Source organism: Marmota marmota, unplaced genomic scaffold (genome assembly GCF_001458135.2).
Source record: "Marmota marmota marmota unplaced genomic scaffold, marMar, whole genome shotgun sequence".
NCBI lineage: Eukaryota > Metazoa > Chordata > Mammalia > Rodentia > Sciuridae > Marmota > Marmota marmota.
In genome coordinates, this window is record NW_025999926.1 from 1,277,779 (window position 1) to 1,301,433 (window position 23,655).

General features: G+C 47.6%; 1 protein-coding gene across 5 annotated transcripts in view; it reads right to left on the reverse strand.

Moving 5' to 3' along the window:
- The window catches only part of Syk (spleen associated tyrosine kinase), a 63,505-nt gene that overhangs the window by 35,423 nt on the left and 4,427 nt on the right, over positions 1 to 23,655 (reverse strand). For 4 of the 5 annotated variants that reach the window (XM_048800288.1, XM_048800286.1, XM_015503945.2 and 1 more), the window contains 2 exons: positions 12,501 to 12,962; positions 10,995 to 11,155 (listed from right to left, as the gene is read on the reverse strand). In XM_048800288.1, the coding sequence (XP_048656245.1) occupies positions 10,995 to 11,155; positions 12,501 to 12,914 (575 nt within the window). In that variant the 5' untranslated portion in view covers positions 12,915 to 12,962. Of the gene's footprint in view, positions 1 to 10,994; positions 11,156 to 12,500; positions 12,963 to 17,780; positions 17,891 to 23,655 lie in introns of those variants that run through there. The other variant, XM_048800287.1, reaches the window with a different exon arrangement.

Genomic DNA, 23,655 nt, shown 5'->3' on the forward strand with positions numbered 1-23,655 from the left:
AGCTTTATATGTATTAATTTGTTCATCTGCATAATGATTCAAGTTAAAACCTGACAGTAGTCATCCCTTATCTGAAGGCAGTGTTGACTAAGACCCCCAATGGGTACCGGACCTTGTGGATGGTACTGAGCTCTGGGTATACCAAGCATCACATTAAGTACTTCACTATGTATACTTAGCACTTTACAGGTTATCTTTGGCATATTCACATTGCCAGCTTCACTACTCTTACTCTTGGGCCATTATTGAATAAAATAAGGATTAACTGAATACAAGCATTGCTATATCACAACAGTTGATCTGATAATTGAGATGGTTGCTAAGTGAATAACAGGTGGGTAGTGTATACAGTGTGGATACACAGGACAAAAGAATGACTCAGATCCCAGGAGGGACAGGATAGGACAACACAAGATTCCAATAAAGGACACAGAACGCCATGTGAATCAAAACTTCTGAACTGTTGATTCAAGGTATCAGGCTCCTAGGTGTCAGGCCTGCCTGACTCATAACCTGTGTTTTACACTGTCTCACTCAAGTTTCTACAAGTACAAACAGTTTTAAGGTCAACTTTGTTTCATCAGTCAAATATGGCAGCATTTGGGGTGTGACACAGGAATATTCTCACCTATAAATATGGGCACAGACCTTCCAGTGAATTATGGAAACCTCACACACTCACTGTGGTCATTTGTGCTTAATTCAGCCTTTACCGCTGTCACACATCTCAAATAGGCTTAAACGGGGTCCCCAGACCAGCAGAATCAGCAACATGGGCAAACTTGCTAGAAATGTAAACCATTAATCTTAACTAAATCTTAACCTAACCTTAGTGAATTAACAATGCAGGGGGTGGGGACCCAGCAGTCACGACTCCTAGTGTACACACACACACACACACACACACACAGATGTGAAAGCTGCTGCTCAGTATATCATCTCCTCTGGCCCTTGTATATGTTCTGTGAAGCCCAACTTAAGGTACAGCATCCATCTTTATCCTTAACCCTAATTTAGATTTGTTCCTTGGGCATAGGGAATAATACAAAAGTGTGTATTCTCACAAGCTGAGGAACTGGCTGCAGAGAGAATAATCTTTTTATGGCTTCCTTATATCAGGTGGCAATTTCACCGAAGAGCATCGGTGATGCTATTTCTGAAACACGGTATCTACCTGTCTTCCGGGCCACGTGGTTGGGGCAGGGAGGATGCAGGGATCAGTGACAGGTGTTAAATTCTGAAGTTCTGATATTCAGGGTGATGATGTCACTTCTGGTGTCCCCCAAGCCAGGTCTTCCCAGGCCTGCTCCTGAATAAGAACTGCGAGGCTCTGAATTTGCACACCCCAGATTATGTGTGGACACAGCCCTTTCCTTAGGCAGCCCCAAATCACTGAATATTCTAGTCTCTGGCAATGTACGAAGATTTGTTCAGCCCTCTGGACCATCTATTCCTGTTGATCATATCCTGCAGGGCCTCCCACGGAGCCCCAAACCTGAGAGGCATGAATGAGTTAGTGAGTGTGTGTGTGTGCGTGTATACAGGAGGAGTCTAAGGGTTTGGTGTGGAAGGGAGGAAAGAGAAGGGGAAAAGCCGAGTGCATCATACTCTCCCTGGAAAATGACTGATCTAAAAAGGATGACTCAGGGGCTAAGTGTTCATTCCTTCGTGAAAGGGGTTGGGGTGGAAGGTCAGGAGGGCATGTGGATTTCATATACAGAACACATAAGAAAAGGCCACACAGGCGCTTTGACTGTCCAAGGGAACTGGAAAGGGGGGAGTCCATCATGGCCTCTGAAGGGCCAACGGCACTCCTCCTGGTTCTCTGCTCAGAGGGCCTTCTGAACAACGTTTTCCCCCCTACACACAAAGAGCAAGGGCTTCTTGGAGTGATTTTAACTAGTACACCCAAGATCTGTCATGGGAGAGGAGCACTTACAAGGTGTCCCACCCCATCACATGCAACAACCAAGGCCAGAGCACAGGGGCCTTGAATGCTTTCCTGACCGACAAGCTAAGCCCACAGGCCACATCTTCCTTGAGAACTGCCCCACGTGGGAACCTCTCAAATCCCTGGTTTTCAGAATTGCCTAGCACCTTGGTGTCGATGTGAGGTGTCCACCAAAGCTCATGGGTGTGACCACGCAAGATATTTCAGAGGTGAACTGACCAGGTTATGACAGCCTTAACCTAATCAGTGCCTTAATCTGCTGGAATGGATCAGCTGGGTGGGAACTGTAGGTATGTAGGGTGTGCTGGAGGAGGTGGCTCAGTGGGGCATGTCTCTGAAGTTGACATTTTGTCTCTGGTCTGCAGTCTCATCTCTTCTCTCTCTTTGCTTCTTGACAACCATATCCTGACCTGCTTTCTTCCACCACACTCCCCCACCATGATGTTCTGCCTCACCTTGGATCCACAGCCATGAAGTTGGCCATCCATGGACGGAGACCTCTGAAGCCCTGAGCCTCAGATTAACCTTTCCTCCTCTAAAATTGTTCTTGTCAGGCCTTTTGGTCACTGCAATGAAACAGTGGACTTCTTCCCTCTTAGTTTCCCACCCTTCCCTCCCTTGGCCCTATTGCTCAGCTATTTCATGAACAGGGCTCCATCCTGACCTGGGCAGGTGCGGTGGCCATCTCAGACCCTGTGCTCCAGTGTCTCTGGCTCTGTGTGTGCTCAGAGTGTCCCTGTCTGTGTTAGTCAGCTTTGCATCTCTGTGACTGAAATACCTAACAGGAGCAACTCAGAGCACGAAAAGTTGATTTTGGCTCTAGGTTTCCATCTCTGCCAAGTCCATTTCTTTGGGTCTGAGATTAGGCAGAGCATCATGGCCAGAGGCCCCAGTGGAGGAGAGCTCTCAGATCATGGTGGGGTCAGGAACAGAGAGGGAGAGAGGAAGGGGATCTAAACCATGACACCTTCCCCCACCCATACTCAGGCCAGCTGAGGGGCCTCCTAAGAGATTTTAGTTCTATCCCAGAAAGATTACTCTTTGGCCAACTTCCGTTCTCAGAGTTAACAAGGACCCTAAAAATATACAAATCGTGACTAATAATGAGTTGTGAACTTACAGAAAGGACTGATATCTATTTCTAGATAGAGAGAGCAATATTACTCAGTTTTTGTGAATGGGGAGGCAGTCAAAATACAATGTGATACAAACCTTGTAGAAAAAAAAGGGGATTTTAGAGATGTATCAGGCAGCTCATTGAAAAATCATGTTATTTTTCTAAATTTGTTTGCTAAAAGTATTTACTAGCTTTAAAAAAGACAGTAATTGATTATGGTTACTTTGCACTTAATTTTGTATTTTTTTAAAGAGGGTCTCCAAATTTTGCAGGCTCTGGACTCCACCAATCCTGGATTCTTCCCTGGGGGGAGGGATCCATAATTTTAGGGAAATAAACTTTTTGTTTCCTTTTTCTCTCAAATTCACTTTGTAGCCACACCTGAGCTGTGACTAACTTCTGAAAATAGCAAGCTGGAGGAGATCAGAGAGAGCCAAGAATCGTGTTTCATTCCTTCCCCACACAGACTCACAGGGACCTGTCCCCATGTGGAACAACGGAAGTGCCACAGTATTTCAGATCACAAGGAGCAAACATGAGCTGGGGACATGGGACAGATCCACAAAACTTCACTAATTCAGGTGGTGGACAGACACTGAGTACCCCGCACAGGTCAGTCACAGGCCTGCACAGGACAATGTCATAGGTGGCTTAGGGGGAAGTCACAGGCAGAGACAAAGTGACAGGGGCACGCTTGGAGTTCACAGCGTGCAATATCAGGGAAATGGGGCCAGTGGGCATCCAAGGGCCTCTTCGCTGTCCCTTAAGACCGCTCCACCCTTAACCTCCTGAGATAAGATATGGTAAGAAGCATTGATAAAAACAGCCTCTTGGTAGCTAGTAGATACGGCAAGAGGGCGGGGAAGGACTGAGGCCATGAGGGATGGGCTCTGTATCTTTCTGTGTCCCACCTGAGAGAAGGTGATTCAGTGTCACCTCTAAAGAGGGCTGCAAGGACAAAAGTTTCCCCCAAACAGGGGTCTTGCTATGTTGAACCATAAAGTAACCCAAAACTTCTAGAATGAACTCTCACAGCTTCACCTGTGACTACTCGGGTGATTCTCTAAATGGAACTTCTAGCAGGTCACTCAGCAGTACCCCACAGGGAGTCGTTGGGACTTAGCTCCCTATGTCTGTTTGGTAAGCTTCTACACATGCCCAGCATATTCACACTGTAAGGTCCTTGCTTAGCATCTGGATGGCCATCTTCAGTGACAGCCTCCGTTTTAAGAAAAATTTTGCTTTCCTGCCCGAGGGTGTTTCTGAGAAAGGCTCACCACTCCCTCATACCAACCCCACCCTTAACAGCTTGCATTAGGACCTGCCCCATAAAAGTCCCAGAACCCAAGCCCGTGTTGCCTCTCTCTGCTATAGAGAGCTGGCCTTTGTCACCTCTGACAAATAAACTGTCCTGTGTATCTCGGCCTGGTCTCTGTCTTTCATCTCACTTACCCATCTCTCGTTCCTCACTTTCCTTCAGGAATCACAAAAGTTAGATTCTGTTTCTAGATTAGGGAGCCCTGAGGTTCATCAGAGGGAGGTCTGAGGGAAGGAGGGTTGGTTTGGGGAGACTTAGCTGGGGTCACCCAGGGCTAGGAATGGACCTGTGTGGGAAACCTGTGTGGGCACCTCAACCCTGAACAGGGAAGTCAGTCAGGGAGATGGGTGGACAGGCATCAGAAACATCAGGACAAAAGAACTTACTTGGCAGTTTTTGTTCTCTGTGTATTTGTTCTTTGAGGTTTGGCTCATTTCCTCTTTTTTTTTTTTTGGGGAGGGGAGGAGGGGGGTACTGGGGATTGAACCCAGAGGCACTTAACCATTAAGCCCTCTGTGTATTTTATTTTGAGACAGGGTCTTCCTAAATCGCCAAGGCTGGTTTTAAACTTGCGATCCTCCTGCGTCAGCCTCTTGAGCTGCTGGGATCACAGTTGGGCACCACAGTGTCCAGGTCATTTCCTTAGTTCGGGTTCAGAGCCTTCTCCAGACTTCCATTAAACACTGGTGAGACCACAGTGTGGCTGCAGTCACCTGGCACCCAGGGGAGATTAATTCCTGGACCCCGTAAGGATTCCCAAATCAGCAGCTGCTCAAGTTATGTTAAAGGGAACAGAACCTACACACATCCTGCTGTATACTTTAATCATCTCTACTTACAACACCCAACGTAAAAGCTATGTAAAAATTGTCAGTCTATATTATTTAGGAAAGAATGACAAAAAAAGAAAAAAAGTCTTTGTATGCTCAGTACAGGTACCAATTTAAAAATATTTCGGATAAAATTGTCAGCACTTATTTACCTAACCTCACTTGGCTGTTTTCACTGCTAGGACCTCTGGTCACTATACTTCTGCTCCTCTTGCTCAGTCCAGGTCTTTTTAATCCAATAAAACTTGTATCTTCCAGATTACAACAATTCCATGTTAAGAGATGGCAACACAAGACTATCAACCCACCCCTGCAACTGAGACCAGTGTCCATCTCCTTTAGAACAGTCAGGATGGGACTTCTGATCCCTGGCTAGGCAGGGTCATCACCCCTTGCTAGCCTGAAGCTAGAAGATGGATCTTCACCCCTCACTAACTGGTAAGATTAAGGGATCAGAGTCTCAGGGGAGGAAATGAGAGAGGGATTTAGAATAAGGAGAGAAAATGATGGAATTTTAAGGGAAACACTCTCAAGTCATTGAAATGCAGAGTTAAGTCACCAAGATGCAGAAAACACACTTGCAAACTTTGGCCCATGCTCTTGGCCTGTGATCTTGAAAACTGAGGGAAATACACAAGCGCCCAGGAAAACTGGTATGAAATTGTGCAGCCCTACCCTGGATCCACCTCCCATCCAGCCCCTGATGTAGCCCTTCTATAAATATTGGACCCCCATGATCCAAGGCAGGCTTCTCACTTTCGAGACAGCCTACATTCTCCTTTGAATGTGCATCTACCTTCCTAATAAACCTCTATCTGTGCCTTAAAACAAAAAATTTAAAATGATTATGTGTTATTATACAAGACACTTCAAAACCACCAATGTGTACTAATTATATCAATACTTAATTTCAGAAACATCTAATAAAAATCAAATGCATGTTAATCACAAGTTAAAAAAAAATTAGATCCACGAATGTGGAACCCACGTAAATGGAAAGCTGGCTGTATTTAGTTACCCGTCTGCACTGCAAAGCAGCACCTCATGGGTGATGTCTAGTCATCAACAGCTGCTGGATCACCTTTGCTTCCTTGAGGGATGGATTGCTACGTGGAGGGAATCACTAGATCTTAACAAAAGCAAATTTCAGAAACCCCAAATTCTCTACAGGGCCCTGTCTCCAAGTACACTCAAGGACAGTCCTTGCCCTCAAATGCTGCCTTCTGTCTTGTTGCCACATTGCCGGGAGAACAAGGACAGAAATGAGATGTGACCCCTAACCACAAACTCACATGGAGAAGGGTGTGGGCCCTGCGTACCTTATACAGAGCCATCATCCTGAGCACCACACGAAGGGACAGGGACTCAAAGGGAATGTGAAGCTTGTCCTATCACCAGGGAGCTGGAAGCCCAGACACAGAACATGGGGCACCAGGGACATTCTGCACTGTGCCCTGGGGACTCTGCAGCAGAGCTCGGCACATGCCACCCTGCCTTCCCACAAGCATTAAACACAGCTCCTGTGCTCAGGCATGAGAAGGCAAAGACCCCAAGGTCACAGTAAAAAATAAACTCTGCCCCACTGTTCCAGCATGCATGAATGTGCACGGCCTGGCTCTGAAGGGTGGGCCCCCTTTCTCTCCAGAGCCTGTTAGGGATATGAGAGGCAGAAAGACCACCCTGTACACCTGGTGCATCTAGTCCTAACTATCCCAAAGGTGGCCCCACCAACTCACCCGGAGCAGAGCCTACCAATGCCTGAGCCCTTCCAGGTTATCCCTCCTCCTCCACCCCTACCCTCCTCCCTCTGCACCACCTACGCTGGCCTCCCATGGGGGCCCAGCCCTCAAGCACACCCCTGCCTCGAGGCACTCACAAGAGCTCAGGTGGGATGCATCCTTATGGCCACAGGTCTCTCCTTCACAGTGAGGCCCTCCCTCACCACCTGGCATAAAACAGGACCCTAGCTATGTGCCCCCAACAGACTGTCAGCTCTCCATATTCACAGGTTCCACATCCAATACTCGTTCAACCAACTGGGAAACTGAATTATTTAAAACACACACAAAAAAATCAGTCTGTACTGAGCATGCACAGACTTTGTTCTTGTCATTATTTCCTAAATAACATAGAATGACAACTCTTTCCACAAGATTCACATTACATTAGGTGTTACAAGCTATGTAAAGAGGATTTAGAGTATCTGGGAAGATGGGCACAGGTTATGTGCAGATAGTGCACCATTTTATACAAGAGACTCATGCACTGGTGGATTTTGGTATCTGAAAGGGATCCTGGAAGAAATCCCCCCATGGATGTGGAGTGATGACCGTAGCGAGCACTTCTAACTGTTCAGTGTCTCTCACTAAAGAAGCTGGCTCCACAAAAGCAGATACTTGCAGGGCTGAGTTCTCCCACGGCAGAACCCCTCAGGGCACCCAGTATTTGGTGCTTTACAGAACTACAGACTCCAGTAATGTTGGTTCATGGGTAGATGAGCAGATAAAATAACAGGAGAGGAGACACAAGCCACCTTCTTTGGGAAAATGTAAATAAAGGCTTGTGAAGGACTAGGAGAAAGAAACCAACAGCTTGGTGACATCCCCCTTTTCTAAGTGGGATGCCCAGCCGTGACTGGAATCCAGGTTGTGACTTCAAAAACCCTGTGCCATGGCTATTTGTTGGAAGGAAGGAACATCTTAGGACAGGTCAGATCTGAATCACTCAAAACCAGGCTTGGGATCTCCTGCAACTGTGGTGCATCCTCACAGGGGTAGGTAGGACAGATGCCTGTCATAGACTGAAGACAGAAGTACTCATGGCAGATGTGCAGCCTCAAGATCTGCTGCTGGCTCATAAGAGTCACTGGAGTCTGTTAGCTCTACTTCCCACGAAATAAACACCAGCGGACACTTGTCTAGGTGAAGGAATCCGGACCAGCGAGGGGGCAACCTGAACTTGGGAGAATCATCACATTTGTTGACGTAGACCCTGCTCCATGCCAGACACAAGGAGGATCTGGGCCAAAATCAGGACGCTAGAAACTTCACAGTCTACAAAAGTACACGAGCCCACATTCAGACACGCAAGCACTGTATACCACTGTCCCGCAGAAATGTGCTTGGTCTCCACCAAGCACCCCACTTAGGTATTGTATTGCAGGAGGATTCATTGTCATAAATAAGATCTTCAAGTAGTAAAGGTTCTAGGATGCCTCTTTATATTTTATCTGTGACAAATAACCATGAAGGTTCCTAGTGAAGAGAATTTCCTGGTGCTAATGTTGGAGAAGGAACACTAAAAGTTAGTGGAGAGAGAAAAACGCAGACGGGTACGGACCCAGAGTCCACGCCCTGCTGTGAGCTTGGCATGTGTTTTCATTGAATCTGCAAGGCAACAGTAGGCAACATCACCACTGACCTCAGACCCAGACAAGCTGAGCCCCAGGAAGGTTATCCCTTAGTCCGAGGTCCTGCAATTGGCATTGGAACCTTGGTTGTGAAGTGGGGACACTCCAGCTCCACCATGGGCTCCTGCCTCTCACTAGTAACCTCCCTGACACAAGGCCTGAACTGAAGGGTGCTGATGGTGGGCAACCCAGCATGTTTGGCAGCGCCAGGAAGGAGTGGGGGCTGGGGTGTGGGCAACAAGCAAGGTAGCATCCAAGAGATTGGAGATTACAGTGTAAGGCAGAGCAAGAACCCAGTCCATAGCTGGCTGCGGTGGCACACACCTGTAATCCTAATGACTCGGGAGGCTGAGGCAGGAGGGTAGGAGGATAGCGAGTTCAAAGCCGGCCTCAGCAATTTAGCAAGGCCCTAAACAACTCAGCAAGTTTCTGTCTTAAAACAAAATGTGAAAAAGGGCTGGGGATATGGTTCAATGGTTAAGAGCCTCTGTTTCAATCTCCGGTACCCACCCCCTCTCAAAAAAGAACCCAGCCATAGAGTGGACTGGGGGGACTTTGAAAGTGTGAATGGACACCAGGTCCCTCACCCCTGGGCCCCTGCACTGCATGAGCTCTAACACCAGCTGATACAGATGCACAGTAGTTTTGAGACTCTCCTGTATTAATCGTGAACCCCAGGAACATGAGGGTGTATGGGATGTCAGTCTGTGCAGCAGACAGACAAAGGTGCACAGTGGGTCCCCTGTCGTCTGCATGAAGTTCATACATGGCCTTGAAGAAAGAAGGTGAGAACAGGACTTGGGCCCAAGAAGGGTGCAAACACTTTTTTCAGCAACAGGTAACTTTGAGAAATAAAAATCTGCTCCATGGTTATTTCCCAAAGAGTCTAAGAACAGGTCCTTTTAGCAAAGAGCCAGAAGGCCTTGTCTCTGGGTCTTGTCCCTCGGGCACTCAATACATGAAGAGTGCAGTCCTGTGACATGTGTGTTGGAAATTATTGCTGAGGAAATGGAAGAAGTCCAAACCTGGAGAAAATGAGCTTCTAGGTGTCTGCATGGAGGGCAAACACCGTTTCTTCTGTATATCATCAGTGCCAGCGGCTGGGGCTGCATCACCCTGAAAGTCACAATCTGACATCACGCATCTCAACCCGGGCTACTTTTTTATTTTTTTAAGTTTGTGTTTAAAATCATTTTAAAAAATCAGAACTATGAGAAAAATTCTTTAAATAGGTGGATACTCAGGGAATACACTTCTGTTTCTAGAAAAAGTTGACAGAGTCTGCCCGGTATTCATCAATGTGCCTGACCACTAGATTACCTCACTGTTTCCGGTTCAGTTTCTGAGGCAAGAATGGGGTCCTCTGTGGTCCCCTGGAAGCATCTCTGTTGGGAACACTGAGTTGTGACAAATGCACATGAGCCTTCTCTCTGCCAGCAACCATCTGCCCTTTCATCTTGCCAGAGCACCTTGGGAGACAGGTGCTTTCACCCCAAAACAGCTCTCAACCTTTTCTGGACCATGACTCCACCCAGCTGGCCCACTCCTCCCAGGACCTTCTCAAATTCAGGTTTACACTGACCCAATAAAGACAACGAGCAACAGAACCCAGGATTCATACCTTCTGGTGTTTGAGATTATGAAGCTGAAGTCCACAAACCCATTCTGATTAAATAGCTATAGTCACTGTTTATATAAACGACTCCCAGGAATCTTTTTGAAAACAAAAAAGAAAAAAAATCTACCCTGCTAGCACTTAGTTCCAAGAAAAAAACAGAAGTCCAGTCTGAGGTTGGCAGACACTGTCTGTGCTCCCCATATTTGCCATGAGAAGTGGAATTCAGGTTGATCCTCTCTGAGCTGAAAATCTGAAATGTTCCAAAAATCTGAAACTCGGGAGCTTGAACATGTTACCAGAAGTGGAAAATTTCACACCTGGTCTTATGTAATGGGTCAAAACGGGTGCACCGGAAATACCATATGAGATTCTCTTATACAGCCTTACACAATGTGTATTTCCCAAATTAGAAAAAAAATATCAGAAATCCAAGGCAGTTCTGGTCCCAAGCATTTTGGAAAAGGATTATTCAACTGTACGTGGCTGAATGCCATTTTCTTTAAACATGGAGTCCCTCTACACCCAAGAAGAGTGTGCACTTCAGGGACACACTAGGCAAAACCCACTGGATCATGGTTGATCGTTTAAATATGTAGTGTCCTTAGGACAGGACAGCACGTGCATCATCAGATGAAAACATGTGACCCCTTCCTGGGGTCACATGGAGTCTACTCACGGGGAAGCCGAGTTCCCCTTAATTGTCCAAGCAAGCCCAGAGGTAGAAGGTGGGGGGAAAAGACATAATACTTACAAGAATTTTCCATTGGTCTTTGATCCTATCAGGACAATCTGTTCAGATTCATCCCGAGAGATGTTCCCATGGAACCAGGGCATTTTTTCATGGGCTGTGGTGGCGATCAGCTTCTCCAGCTGGGGCTTCTGACTGATGATGGCCTGTTCCAGAGCCTGGCCCTATGTGACCAGGGGGAGAGAATGAGCAGGACCAGGCAGAAATGGAAAAAAAAATCACAAAAGCCCCTGTCTGATGTTTGGTGAGCTCTAATGTGACCAAGGAGGATCAGATTTCATCCATCCATTCATTCATTCATTCAGAAAAAAACCAAACTGTAGGATCTTGATGGTGACTTAAATACCTTCAAGTGTATAAATAAGAAAGATGTTTTGGAAGAAAGAGTTTGGCTTTTTCGAAACCAGACAAAACGTTGAATACCACCTGGTATAAACACTGAGGCCCAGAAAAACCAAATCATCCAGTAGGTAGACAGTTGGTTCTATGATAGAACCTGGCTATTCCAAGAAGGTCTTAGGTCAAGAAGCCCTAAGAGGTGAACAAGGAAGGCACCTGAGGTGTCCTGTCCCCTTTACCTAGTTACACTGAGCACCTCACTGACCCTGTGCCTGCAGGAAGCGTCATCACAGAAAGCACAGGTTTAAAACTCTTACCCCTGTGGGCAAAGCGAGATGGAGATCAAAGATGGAAAACTGGGCCGAGCGCTTAGTGAATCAACTACTTTGTCTTTCTTGGTGGGAAAGAAACCAATCTTTTCAAGAGTTACTAACGAAGAAGCCAGTGTTTGAATTTGCATTAATCAAGAAAAACCCAAGAAGTAAAAATAAAAATAAAACCACCCCAAATGTGTAGCTGACAAGAGCAGGGAGGGTAGGTAAGAATGTGGACACCTTTGCCAACTTTCCAGAAGCAAACTTTTGTTCACGTGTCCAAATTAAACACAAGCATCCTCTGCCGTGGCAAACCTTGACTCTTAGGCTTTATACCAGAGATATTGCAATCCAGCTTAGTATTAGCATAGAGTGATATCATTGGCAGCAGTATTTATAATTGATAAAAGGGTTCATCAGTGGATACTTGTCAAATAAATTATCGTGCCCAGTGGGCAATGCCAGGCAGCCAAAGAAACGGTGGTGCACCTATGTGTGTGAGACAGAACACTGAGCAAGAGATATTAAGAAGCTGTAAATTCAAGGGCCAATCGTTATGCATGGCATGACCCTGTTAGGTAAATACCAATGTCTCTTTGGAAAGTCCCACCATGAAGTTGGTGGCAACATCTCCTGTAGTGCAGAAAGCCACATCCCTGGCATGAAGTTTCCCTGCCTCAGCGGTGGGTATAAAGGAGGAATGGTAATCTTCCTAGAGTCAGTCGCTTTTTTGCTAAAATTAATGGTTAAGGAGTTGGGTGCTCATTTGGGCACACTAGGTTTGTATGTCATGGGGACATCTGTGTGGGGTCCCAGGTTCCCATGAACACAGGGTGCAGGTCCAACTGAGACCCACCTGAAGGTTCCATGTCTGCTTTACATATTCTCTGATGAGGTTTTCCTTCAGGTCCTCGAAGGGCCCTGTCTTGGGCTGCACTCCAGGGGGTCGGTTGAAGGGTTTTTTGAGAAGGCAGATGAGGCCATCGGATTCCTGGGAGTGGTACTGGCAGAGGTCAGCAGGGCTGCTGTGGGTCCTGCCACCTGAGATGGCATAGGTGCCATTGATCTCCCTCTCGATGGTATAGTGGTGTGCCTTCCTGCCGTGAGCCACCGACAGGGCAAAGCCACCCAGGTAATTGCGACTCTGACGCAGCAGGTAGAGCCCATCTGTCATGCCCCCCTGGACCAGGTAATCTTCGGCCTCCTCCCGAGTGATGTTGCCAAAAAAGAAGGGCAGGTGGTTGGCGCTCTCTGTTGGGCTGTTGGCCATGCCTGCGCTGTCTCCTCAGGAAGTGACAGGGCACAGGCAGGGAAACACCTGGGGACAAGACAAAGATGAGAAGACTTCAGTGAGCTTCTCAAGCTGCAAGAAATGTGGGCTAAATCCCTCTGAACCCTTGCCAGGTGGAGACAGATCCTCCCAGCTCAGAATGGAAGTGCTTCCCTCTTTGGACTTCCCATCATGCACTGTCATTTCTGCTCACACAACTTACGGTTTCCCAACCCGCCCTCTGCATAATCAACCCAAATCACAGCCTTTGGCCAAAGTGACCAAATTCACTTTTTTTTTTTTTTTTGGTGGGGGACAAAAATTTTAAAAAGAAACCTACTAAAAAGAGAAGTACACAGAAGTGTAATTGCAAAACAGGCTCAGGCACTCCCCGTGTGGGTGGACGGCAGCACCCAGGAGCAGAGACCAACACAAGCTTAAAGCCAGGGTTGCTTTGGAGACGGTGACGATTTTTGAGAAAACTTGCCCCTCGCAGGACGCGTTGCCCGCGAAGGTGCTATTGAACGCCTTTCCTCTGTATCTAAACTACAGAGACGCCTCCAGGTAGCCACTGGGGGAGTTGAAATCCAGAGAGCAGCCGTGGGGGCCTCATCCGTGACCATGGAACACTGTCCCCTTCTGTCACCACAGGCCTCCCCACCCGTAGTCTGGGGTGGAGACCAGACAGAAGCTGCCTGAGGCACCCAAGCCACATCCTCCTGCAGTTTGCTTGAGCGTGGGGACAGTATGCCCCGACCCCACTCCACTCCACTCCACCGCCTCCCTTTGTGACATGGCTTCCCAGGTGACCAGGGCTCCTCCAATGTGTGGGTGATAGATAGCGCAGACTCACAGCTACAAGGACACCTGAGCAGGAAGGTACTGCCCGCCAGGTGCCAGCGCACACTGCAGAGGGGAAATGGAGCTGCAGACAAAGGTGATTGATTGATAGATTGATTGATACCAGGGATCGAATCCAAGGGTGCTCAACCACTGAGCCGCCTCCCCAACACTTCACTGGGTTTTAGAGACAGGGTCTCTGAGTTGCTCAGGGACTCGCTAAATTTCTGAGGTTGGCTTTGAATTTGCAACCCTCCTGCCTCAGCCTCCTGAGCCACTACGATTCCAGACATTCGCTACTGTACCTGGTGCAGATGCAGTTTTAACATGGAGCTTTGTAAATGAGATGTCCAGGAGGTATCCACAGAGGTGTGTATTTTAACCTAAAGGGACTGGTTATGGAAGGAAATCATCCAGATGGCCTCACTGTTCATCTGGGGAGAAAGCACTGGCCCCTTCATGTTCTCCAGACTCCCCGAACACCTCAGGCATACACAACATACCACACACACATCATACACACACATACAACATACACACTGCATCACATCCACAGGTACCCTACAAACACACCAAACCCACACACAACCCACAAACACAACACGCATGTCATGCACATCACCCATACACCACCCCCACATCATACACACTCCATAAACACGCCACATATCACATATTCACCACACAACATACACACATCATATACATATCACATACTTCACACACATAACAGACAACACACCACACCTACAACACAATATACCACACACATATACACATCAACCATCATTCACACAACATACATATCACAATCACACATCATGCATACATGTGTCTTACATACACACATCATACAACATACATACAACACAAACACCATACACACCACTCATCACCAAACATGCTCCACGCGGCACAATTACACACATACCACACACATCACATCCCACATACCGCATATATACACATCACATACACATATACCGCACATACTACACACATAACAACTATATACACACCATACATACATCATACAAACCCTACATCACATGTACATGCCTGCACCACATGCCACATCATATCCACCTACTACATCACATATACCCACACACACCCCACGTGATACATAGCACGGCCCCCACGTGATCCTATGAAACAGCCCCTTCGGATGTGAATTGTCCTAGAAGTGGCTGCACAGCACAGGAATGCCCACCTGATGCAGGTCACTGAATTTTCTCTGGACCGTATCCTCACTCTGAGTGGCCCTGCAAAGACGGGGGTGTGGTCCAGTGTGATAAGATGCACAGTCCTTTTTTTGCTTGCTTTTCATAGCATTTGACCGTTAATGTCTATTTTTTCTTCGTCCGACAAGTTTCCTCTCAGAGCTTGTGTTTCTAAAGCGCGGTCTAACTTGTTCTTAGTTGGAGGATGCTCTTAAGGAGGGGACGTCTCTGGGGAAACCGAGTGTCTTTTGGGAGGTGCATCTATTCTCACTCCCCCCTCCCCCGTTCTCTCGCCATGGTGTCTGCTTGGCCCCGCCCCTAAGTCCTCTCTTCTCACACTGCACACTTTTCTGGCCAGGGGTGCTGGGCCTGTAGGGCCTGGACCATCCCTCCTACCTCCTTCCACCCTGCAGGCTGCCCAGGGTCCTGCTCCTCTCAGGCGCCTGCGGTGCTGCTGTTCCCGCCATCCTGGGGAGGCCGCAGCGTCCATCTGCTTCCTGCCCGTATGTGGATCCCCTGGCAGTGCCCAGCAAGGGACACGGGGGACCTTCTGCAGTCTTGCATTCTCCCAGGAGTGACTCCCAAGGGCTGGGGTGCATGGTCCTCACCCTGCACCACGACAACGGCTTCACCTGCAGCTGCTGACCTTCCCCACTGACCCCACACACCCTGACCACTACACTTCCTCCCACGGCCTCCCTCGTGTGCTGCACAGACTGTCCCGCCCTCCAGGCTGCCTGTGCCCCCTGCCATGAGTCTCACTCCGGGCATCCCATCCACGGCTCTCTGGACATCACCAGGGCTGCCATGGACACCACCCCCTATCCTCGGCTCACTTCACGCCCCCTGTGGCCTCCCCCACACCCCTGACCACTCTCACCCATCCTTACAGAAGTACCTCATATGCCCCTTGCTGTGTAACTGTCCCTAACTGCTCATACCCCCTCCAGGTCCCCACGTCCCTCTTCATGTATCTTTAATCCACTAAGAGCTCCAACTAAATAACTTTTTAAAGGAACAATATTTTAAATGAAATGCTAACAACCATCTCTTAATCGATATAAATTGGAATTACATTTTCTTTGAAAGTTCACTGGTTTATTAGTAATAGCTACATCTCTGCTGGTAATGTGGCCTGAATCTCATGTTCAAGTGTATTGACAGAAGGCAGAGCAGGTTGTAACAAGGTCCTGGGGTCCTCTAGAGGCCCTCTGAGGTACAAGTCCTTTATAGCTTATTTTGGTTTTGTTTATTTCATTTCTAATAATATACGTGGCATGGTGTGATGTTTTGATACATGTATAAAATGTGCACTGATCAAATCCAGGTAATTGGCATATCCACGTCAGTTATCATATGTTTGTGGTGAAAACTTTCAAAACCCCCCTTATTTTAAAATGTACAATATACTGTTGACAGTCACTGTGTTTATAAGCTTTTGGTCGCTGTGACAAAAATACCTGAGAAAATAAACCTAGAGGAGGAAAGGGTTATCTCGGCTTCTTGTTTGGAGGTGTCAGTCCCTCGTCACCTGACCCTGTCACTATGGGCCTACAAAGAGGAGGCACATCGTGGTGGATGTGTGTGGTGGAGAAAAGGTGGCCGCCCCATGGTGGCCAGGAAGGAGACAAAGAGAGGGGACGAGAGAGACCCCCACTTCCTCCAACTAAGTTCTGCTTCCTGAAGTTTCCGTCACCTCCCAAGAGTGGCACCAGATGAGATTGAAGTCTTCAACACATGAGCCTTTGAGGGACATTCCAGATGGAATCGACAGCAGTCCTCCTTCTGTGCAGTAGAACCTTCTAACTGTAACCCTGTCCCCAGGGACTCCTGCCCCTGCCCCCACCCTCCCAGACCCTGGGAACCTCCACCCGATGCTGCATTTCCACCTCCTTCCTGAGCAGAAGGCCACCTCTGGTTTCCCTGGGAAGAAAAAGAGCCCTCTGTGCTCAATACTAGCACCATCCTGGCCTAGAGGTCCTCTTCCTTCTGACCATATGTACTGGAGGTGACCAGGTGCTGATCTGAAGGCAGAGTGACCCTGTCCTGTGTGGTGGGGTGCTTTGACCAGGAGAGCTGGTTCACTATAGGAACTGCTGATGGCATCCTTGGACTATTAAACTTATGGCACCAACAGAATCAGCGATAGAACAGCGATGGCGGCACTTCTGCCTTCTCAGGGCTGCCCCCCACCCCCCACTCGGTCCTGGTCTCCACCCTCCGCTTTCCCGAGCTTCAAGATGGTCACTCCATTCCAGCCACCGTCCACCCCAACCTCACAGCCAGACTGCTGTTCTCAGCTCTGTTTTCCAGATGCTCACTCTCGCCCACTATAGCAAATTCAAGGAGCTGCACCTTTTCACCAAGCCTGGGTCCTGGCCACAGCTGTGGCCTCTCCACCACCAGAGACGGGGGAGCCAGCCACACACCTGCCATGAGCCTTCTTCCTGCGTCCCATGAACTCTACCATGGTCCCTGTCACTGCTTCTTACACACTCTGCTCACCGCCTCCCCCACCCCTTCTCCTCTGTTTGCAGGGAAAGTCCAGAGTTCAAGGTCACTTCCCCTGGGGATCACTTTCTCAGTGCTACTTAGAACGCACTTTGTATTTTTTGTTAATTCAACATTGCCAGTTATTTTTCTCCATGTGTATAACCAGTTTTTTTTTTTTTAAGCAGAAAATTGAGAAACAAAAAAGACCTTTAGTTACAACTGGACAGGGGGGTGACATCACATGATCCCCAGCAAGGCGCTCCAATACCTGTGCCCCTCAGCCTACCAGACTGTACGCCTCAGCACACACCTGTGCAGGTACCTCTTCAGCAGAAATGGTTTTCAGGTGCCAGATGAGCCCCTTAAAAACAGAATTCCTTGCTCTGTTGGGGCCTTTTCATGATGCAGGTTAAATGTGCCCTTAGAATAGAAAAATGATTTTTAACGTGGAATAACTGTTCATGCTTCCCTGGGTCCCATCTCTCCCTTCTCTACTTAATTTTTCCCTACAGCAAATCTCCGAAAGGTGACAGCCCTTTAACACATCATCACTGATTGTCACATTTGAGTATATCTTCTTCCCCTCCAACAGAGGGCCAGCTCTAGGAGGTCAGAATAGGGAAGCCTCTGTCCACTGCCAGGTCTCCAGGGTCCTAACAGCTTCTGGTACACGGTGGGTGGTCAGGAAATGTTGGTGGATTAATGGGTATTCATCTCTCTCCACTGGGCTCCTGACCTGTATGTTGGCTTATCTACCATCGCTTGGATATCTAATAGGCAATTTGACCTTTCGAGACCCAAGAAGGGGCTTTCAATTCCTCATGCCAATCCCCTTATCAAACATATGGCTCCCTCAGTCTCCTCACTTAGGAAATGACACCAGCTACACCTGGTTGGTCAGGGTGAGACCTAGAGACTGGCAGACGTCTTCCCTTTCCTTCATTCTGCACATCTCAGCTCAGAAAGGAACCTGCTCCTACCAGAAGCATCGATCAATGCTGGAGCAGGCCCCCTCCCACAGAGGCAGCAGCTCGCGTGGCACTGAGGTCCACCCATCGGCCAAGAAGCCGAGGATTCGGGCTGGGGATGTGGCTCAAGCGGTAGCGCGCTCGCCCGGCATGCGTGCGGCCCGGGTTCGATCCTCAGCACCACCTACCAACAGAGATGTTGTGTCCGCCGAAAACTATAAAATAAATATTGAAAAAAATTCTCTCTCTCTCTCTTTAAGGGAAAGGAAAAGAAAAAAAAAAAAAAAGAAGCCGAGGATTCTAAGAGGCGAGATGAGCTGGTCTCCTGGGCTCTCTCAGCAGTCTTCCTGGAGAACACATCCCGAGGCTTCTGCCTCCCACCATCTCCCCGGGCTGCCCTAGAAGCAGCAGCCGCCATCTTTCAGGTGAAGGCATCTGCTCTGGTCCTTGCTTTTGGCCCTGTGCTCCTGGTTGTCTGTTCCCTACTCACAGGCAAGGTGACCTCTCTCCCCTCATGCCACATTCCAAACTCTCTTCTCCTACAAGGTTCTCCTTGCCTTGGCCTGAGACCTCCAGGCTAGCTCGCTCCCCCTGTCTAGCCACATAACTCGTTGCCTGTCTTCATAGGTCAGGTCTGTCCGTGTCCAGCCATGGACCTTTATCCTGGCTGCCTTTCTCCTTCTCTGACCTGAGGTCTCAGTTCGACATCATCCTCTTAAGGAGGGTGGTCCAGATGGTCCCTGATGGTCCAGATGCAGGAGTCTGCTCCCCACTCATATTTAACTTAACCACAGAACCTACTCCCTTCATAGCATCACTGTAAGCCTTCTCTTATCCTAAAATGTAAGCATCAAAGATCTGAAAACTTTGGCTGACTTTCTCATGCTTCAGGGTCTGCAAGCTCTCCACAAAATACCTCTTCAATAGAAACATGTTGCTCCTTCCTCTTTAGAATTTCTACAATGAATGCATGTTGCTTTTCTAATAACAGTCTAAATGTCTAGTCGCTGCGCGTCCAGAGACCCTTGGCGATAAGCAGGTCCAAACTTATGTCCTGCAGCCACTTGCTTGGGACTTGGTTCTTGTGTGAGTTCATAGCTTCTTAGGGGAAAGGAACTGGCTCTTCCTGATGAGGATCTGCCTGATGCTTCTGGCAGGAAAGGCTTCCTCATCGGACTCTTCTCCAGCCCGAATCTTCCATGTGACCCCAGGACACAAAGCACACGTGCAGTTCTTTCCCCGTGTCTGCACACCCACAGTGGCTACTGCAAATCAACACATTCTTCTTCACCTGATATTTCACAAAATCCCATGTCCCGGTCGGCACCCTGACTTTGCCTACATGATATCCTATTGCTAAAACCTTTCTTAAAAGTGCTGCCGAGCTGGGTGCAATGGCGCACACCTATCATCCCAGCAGCTTAGGAGGCTGAGGCAGGAGGATCTCAAGTTTGAGGCCAACCCCAGCAATTTAGCCAGACCCTGTCTGAAAATAAAATAAAAAGAGACTGTTGGGGGTACTGGGGTTGTGGCTCAGTGGTAAAGTGATGGTCTAGCACGCATGAGGCGCTGGGTTCAATCCCCAGCACCACCTAAGAAACAAAAAAAACTGAATAAACAAAGTTATTGTGTCCATCTACAACTAAAAATATTTTTTAAAAAGAGGGATTGGGAATATAGTTGAGTGGTAAAGTGCCTCTAGGTTCAGTCCCAGTACCAAAAAAAAAAAAAAAAAAGTGCCAAAAAAGTGCCACTAACTTTGACATTAACTGCCATCATCTCCCGGGTCTGTGCCCAGTGGTCTATCAGCACAGGCGTGGATGGCCCCAGCTGCCCAGAAGTTACACTGGGCTTTTGGAGGTTGGAGTTTCCCTTTCACATGTGGTTACAACACGTCCCCCACCCTTTATTTACATAGTAAGGCAGCTGCATTCACCCCACCACTCCTCTGTTGGTTCCGTCTATTTTCATCTAGCATCCTTCGTTGCAATCAGTGCAGAGTCACTCAACCCAATTGCTCTTGACACTGGGGCTGGGCCTCTCTCTGCTCTGAGTGTGTCAGGGGGCTGTGTTATTCACTAGAGTTTAGAAGTTATTTAGTAATATCCCTGGCCTCTACCCACCAGATGCCAATAGAATCCCATTCCCCAGTCATGACAGCAAAAATCATCTCCAGACATTGCTCAATCTTCTTTGGGGACAAAGATACCCCATACCTGGAAATCACTGCATTAGCTGTTGTGGCCTGGCCACAGATCTCAAGTGTGCCTTCTAGGTTTTAGTTCTTTCACCAACAAATTAGATGGAGAAGCGACCCTAATCTACTTTGTTAGCATCATCACTCACGAGCAGAGGCTGGGGAGGGTTGGAAAGACGTGGAGACCCATGGGACTGGTGCCTGCTGGCCCAGATGAAGGCAAGGTCATGGGCACAGAGCAGAGGCTGGGACATGGAAAGGCTGGTGTCCCATCCCGGCTCCATGTGACCTGGGCACCTTAGTGTCACAGATCTTCACCTGTGAAAGGGGATGGCAATATACCAAAGCCACCATAATAAATGGCAGCAATGAGCTGGTGGGACTGCAAATTGATGCAATCATGGCGATTCCTCAAACAATTAAGAATGGAACCACCATTTGACCCAGCTATCCCACCTTTAACTCCTTTGGTGTACACACACACACACACACACACACACACACACTCACACACACACACACCAAAGGAGTTAAAGTCAGCACACTACAGTGAAGCAGCCACATCAATGTGTATAGCAGCACAATTCACAATAGTTAAGTTATGGAACCAACCTAGGTGCCCTTTCAACAGATGAATGGGTAAGGAAAATGTGTTATATATACACAGTGGAATATTACTCAGCCATAAATAAGAATGACTTTATGACATTCGCTGGTAAATGGATGGATCCAGAGTGAAATAAGCCAACCCCCCCCAAAAAAAACAAAAGTCAAAGGTTCTCTCTGATATGTGGATGCTAACACACAATAAAGAAAGGGGGAGAACAGAAGTTCAGTGGATTAGACAGGGGGAATGAAAGGAAGGAAGGGGATAGGAATAGGAAAGACAGTGGAATGAACTGGACATAACATTCCTTTGTTCATATATGAATTCACCACAGTGAAGTTCTGCATCATGTACATCCACAAGACTAGGATCCTAATTAGAATAGGATATACCCCATGTTTGTATAAATATGTCCAAATAGACTCTACTATCATATATAACTAAAAAGAACAAATTAAAAAATAAATAACTGTCAGCAATGAATGGAGAATACGGAGGCTGCCCAGGACCATTGGTATCTCATGAGTGGAAGTGTGAAATAGAGAAGGGTTAGGTCATGGTGGGATGCAGAAGAGAAAGGAATAGAAAACCCCACACTTGGAAGGAGGGAGTGTGTGTGTGTGTGTGTATGTGTGCATGCACGTGCGCTTGTCCAAGAGAGAGAGACAAAACACACCCACATGACCATGGTGGACAGATCATAAGAGGCCTGTGGGAGACAGTGCTTCCTTCCCACAAAAACTCCCCTTGTGCCAATAGGGAGCCAATCAGGCTTCATTCCACACATGACACACTGTGAGGGGTTAAATCTAGAAAGGAATCCTATTTGTTTTCCAAGGGTTGGCTCTGTCTGCCCTGGCCCTGAGCAGCCCCACCAGCAGCCCACCCTGAACCCGTGGAAATGAATTCTTGTGAGTGGCGAGGAGTCCCTCTACATCTAATAAGCACCTGCATGTCTCCCACATGTTTTATTTCAACCTCCCTGTATTGTTTTGCAACCGACTGACACCATTGTATCTTCTCACTGGACATTAGGAGTCCGTTTCTCCAGTTCCAGAAATAAGTTGACTGTTTGACCTTTGCACTTAAAAATATATTAGATTGAGACATATCGCTTGGGCAGCTCTATCTTCATCTATCTTACAGATGAAGAGCAATAGCCTCACACTTGCTGTTGTGAGCACAATATTTCTCATGGACTCTGAGCTGCTGTTTTTAAGGGCACTGTAAGTAGATTAGGCACAGATCCAAAAGGCAGGTGCAAAGTCATCCAGAATGCATAACTCCAGTAGAAGGGATTCCATCTCCCGCAGAGGAGGAGCCAGCATGAATGCTAACACAGTGAATAGCAGCAGAGCTCCTCATGCCCACCCAGCACCTGCCCAACCCACTCCCTGGCCCACTTCACGTTCATAACTTTTCATGTATTTTCTTGTCTGTGTTCTCCAATGTCACAAGAATTGACATCCCATTAGAGTAAATGTGTTTACCATTTTGTTTCCTGCTCCCCAGAATAGAGGCTACCTTCACCATGGGTCTCTACCCTGCAAAGTTTGTTGGAGAGTTCAAGTGTCTCTCTGGGAGGCAGCTTCCAAGACGGCACCCAGTGAGTCTCACCTGGTGTTCACACCCTCACACATCCATTGGCTGACCTCAGAATGATGTGTGGAATGTCTGAGGCTGATCCATAAAAAGCCTTTGTAGTTTCCCCTCCGTCTAGCATGACAAAATAGGGCTATTCAAGTGGATTGCTCACCCTTGGGGAAGACAGAGGCCATGTTGTAAGGATGCTCAAGCAGCTCTCTGGGTGAATAGCAGCAGAGGCCCGTGTGTAAAGAAACCGAGGCGTCAGCCAACAGTCAGCATGGGCTTGCCAGCCATGGGAACCATCTTGGAAGAGGGTCCTCCAGCCCCCCTCAGACCTTTGAATGAGATTGCAGCCCAGGTCACTGTAGCCCTATGGAGACCCTGAGTCAGCCCAGCTGTCTCAAACACCTGATCACAAGTATGATGAGAGAAAATAGAGGTTGAGTATGCCTTACCCAAAATGATTGGGAATGGAATTGTTTCAGATTTTGGATTTTTAAAAAATTGGAATATTTTTATGTACATAACCAAGAAGAAATTTTGGGAATGAGACACAAGGATAAACACAAAAATTAACTTGTGCTTTACATACACCTTATACATATAACCTGAAGGTAGTTTAATAGAATAATCTTAATAATTTTATGCATAATACAGAGTTTCACAGTATGGAATTTTCTATGTCGGTACTCAATTTTTCAGATTTTGGAGCATTTTGAATTTTGGATTTTTGAATGAGGTGCTCTCAACCTATAAATGATTGCTATAGTTTTAATCAACTAAGTTTAGGGCAATTTGCTAGGTAGCAACAGACACCTAATACAGT